The sequence below is a fragment of the Ipomoea nil genome, unplaced genomic scaffold (genome assembly GCF_001879475.1).
Source record: "Ipomoea nil cultivar Tokyo-kokei standard unplaced genomic scaffold, Asagao_1.1 scaffold3231, whole genome shotgun sequence".
Lineage (NCBI taxonomy): Eukaryota > Viridiplantae > Streptophyta > Magnoliopsida > Solanales > Convolvulaceae > Ipomoea > Ipomoea nil.
Window position 1 is genome coordinate 786,794 of NW_017619659.1, and position 2,037 is coordinate 788,830.

A 2,037-nucleotide genomic window follows, 5' to 3' on the forward strand; every position below is an offset into this window, starting at 1 on the left:
TTCTTCTTTCCATGTACTCATGATATTCAGAGATTTCAATGAACACATGTGTGTATCCCAGGATTCTCATGGAATTTGTGTAGGATACAGCAGGCAAATGCAGTTATTAAGCATTCCCCAGGAAAACAAAACAGAGAAACAAATCAAAGAACATAACATACAGTAAAGAACTAGCAAATGAAAAGTATGCACTAGCAGCCTTAGCAAAAGGAAAAGCAACCAAAAGCTACTCTCAGCACAGTATTCAACTGGTTCATATAAATATATATATTTCAATCTTACTTTCTCCTCAAAAAAACTTCTTCTTTTGAACTTTGGTTAGGTTCTAAGTTCTCGCTGTTGCATAAAGAAATCCTTTTTTTTTCCTTAAAAATATCTCTTTTCACCACTTGCATGGTTGTCACACCAGACTCTTTCCTGAAAGCCCAATCAGCCACAGGTATGATGCCCTTTATTGAATTGTAGGCAACACCACCAAACCAAAACTTTCCTTTAAAAAATCAAACTCCACTACTACCTTGATGAATCCAGTTGATCATTGTCACTGTATGTAAGCCTTCTCTTAGAGCCAACGGCCATGGAAGTGGGCGATTTGTCGTGAACAATTGAACATGGACAAGGTAACAATGAATTGGGTAAAACTGAAGACTTGGGGGTCTTGGACTTAACCGTGTCCATTACCTGAAGCAGACTATAACAGGAAAACACATGTTCCTGAAGAAGTGACATTGCATTTGTGAGATAATCAGCAGAAAAAGGACATTATATGATTATGGCAAATAAGGAAACAGACCTTTTCTAGAAACCCCCAAGACGGGATTACACTAGTCTTAATCTCCACTGTTTTTCTCGTCAGATTGCAATCATAAACTGCTAAAACAGATGCTGCAGCAATAAACGATGGCTGGTGTTCCACCAAACTAATCTCTGCAAAAGACCATTCAAATCTAAGAACCATATCTGCCAGATTCAAAGGGCACTGTCAATCTGTATATATACCTTTCATTACATCTACAATGAGCTCAATGGCTTTGGGAACTAGCTCTTTGGATCTAGGTTCCCCGCAAAACTTGGTGACAAAATAGTGGACAAAAGCAAAAGGGGTAATCAAATTCATCTTCCACTCCAATGTATTCAAGACCAATAATTCCATTTTTTGAATAATGTTGCCAGCAAAATAGTAGTCATCTACATGATACTGAGACAATGCTGGTACTTTACACTCCTCCACCTTGGCAGCCAAAGATAAACACGCAATTGATAGCAATCGAATAGCCCAAATCTTCCCAGTCTATATATAATTAAGCACAAAAACAAATCATTATTCCAATTAAGAAAGAATCTAACAAATGAGCAAAAAAGATTAAAACTTTAATTACAAAGAGCAAAAACAGAAAAAGATGCTCACAGCAATGGATGTCCTAGCAATGAACTGATCGAAATACATCATTGATAGATAAGCTGTACGGAGCTGAAATCCAAAAACAGCTCGATTCTGTGCCAAAAAGCATTATTAAATTAATCCCCCCATGGCCATGGGAGAAAATAGAACAGAGAAAAATCAAAGGGGGGAAAAACACAAACATTGAGAATCCAATTGACGGCTTCCAATCGAGCACATTTCAGCCAAGCATCATCGCAGGAAACTCCGTAGTTATTCGATTGAGAACTGGCGTCTCTTTCAATCAACGTTTCTACGTACTCATTATCGGATTCCGAGGAGGGGGGACAAGGGTCAAAGTCCAAACCTCTGTCAACGCCGTCTCTCAAGCGAGAATCGTCTTCGTCGCAGAGAAGGCTAGAGGGAGAAAACGCAGAGGCGGAATCTTGCATCTTTTTGGGTACCCAGAGAAGGATATATCGGTAGAAGAGTATAAATTCTGAAATTTTACACCGCCCACAGCATTCCCCAGAAGAAAAAGATTGCTGCTTTGCTTTTTGGAGCGCTGAATCTAAGACAACAATGGTGATCAAATCTTCCTCTAGAGAGGGAAGAAGAGGAGATTAGATTGGTGAGTTGCTACTTTTGTGCCGCCA

At 39.2% G+C, this 2,037-nt stretch overlaps 1 protein-coding gene across 1 annotated transcript; it reads right to left on the reverse strand.

Moving 5' to 3' along the window:
- LOC109168910 (cyclin-D5-1-like) lies at positions 1 to 2,037 on the reverse strand. The gene is made up of 5 exons (XM_019317766.1): positions 1,585 to 2,037; positions 1,409 to 1,495; positions 1,000 to 1,291; positions 794 to 927; positions 1 to 714 (listed from the first exon to the last, which is right to left on the reverse strand). Exons 1-5 carry the CDS (start codon positions 1,831 to 1,833, stop codon positions 514 to 516), a joined length of 963 nt encoding a protein of 320 aa, XP_019173311.1. The 5' UTR covers positions 1,834 to 2,037; the 3' UTR covers positions 1 to 513.

Excerpts from the sequence above, each read along its gene's own strand:
- LOC109168910 (XM_019317766.1), bottom strand. The coding sequence starts at position 1,833 with ATGCAAGATTCCGCCTCTGCGTTTTCTCCCTCTAGCCTTCTCTGCGAC. Across the intron at positions 1,496-1,584 it reads CCGTCAATTGGATTCTCAAT|AATCGAGCTGTTTTTGGATT; the intron begins GTTTGTGTTTTT and ends TTTTTGGCACAG. Across the intron at positions 928-999 it reads CATTGTAGATGTAATGAAAG|AGATTAGTTTGGTGGAACAC; the intron begins GTATATATACAG and ends GGTCTTTTGCAG.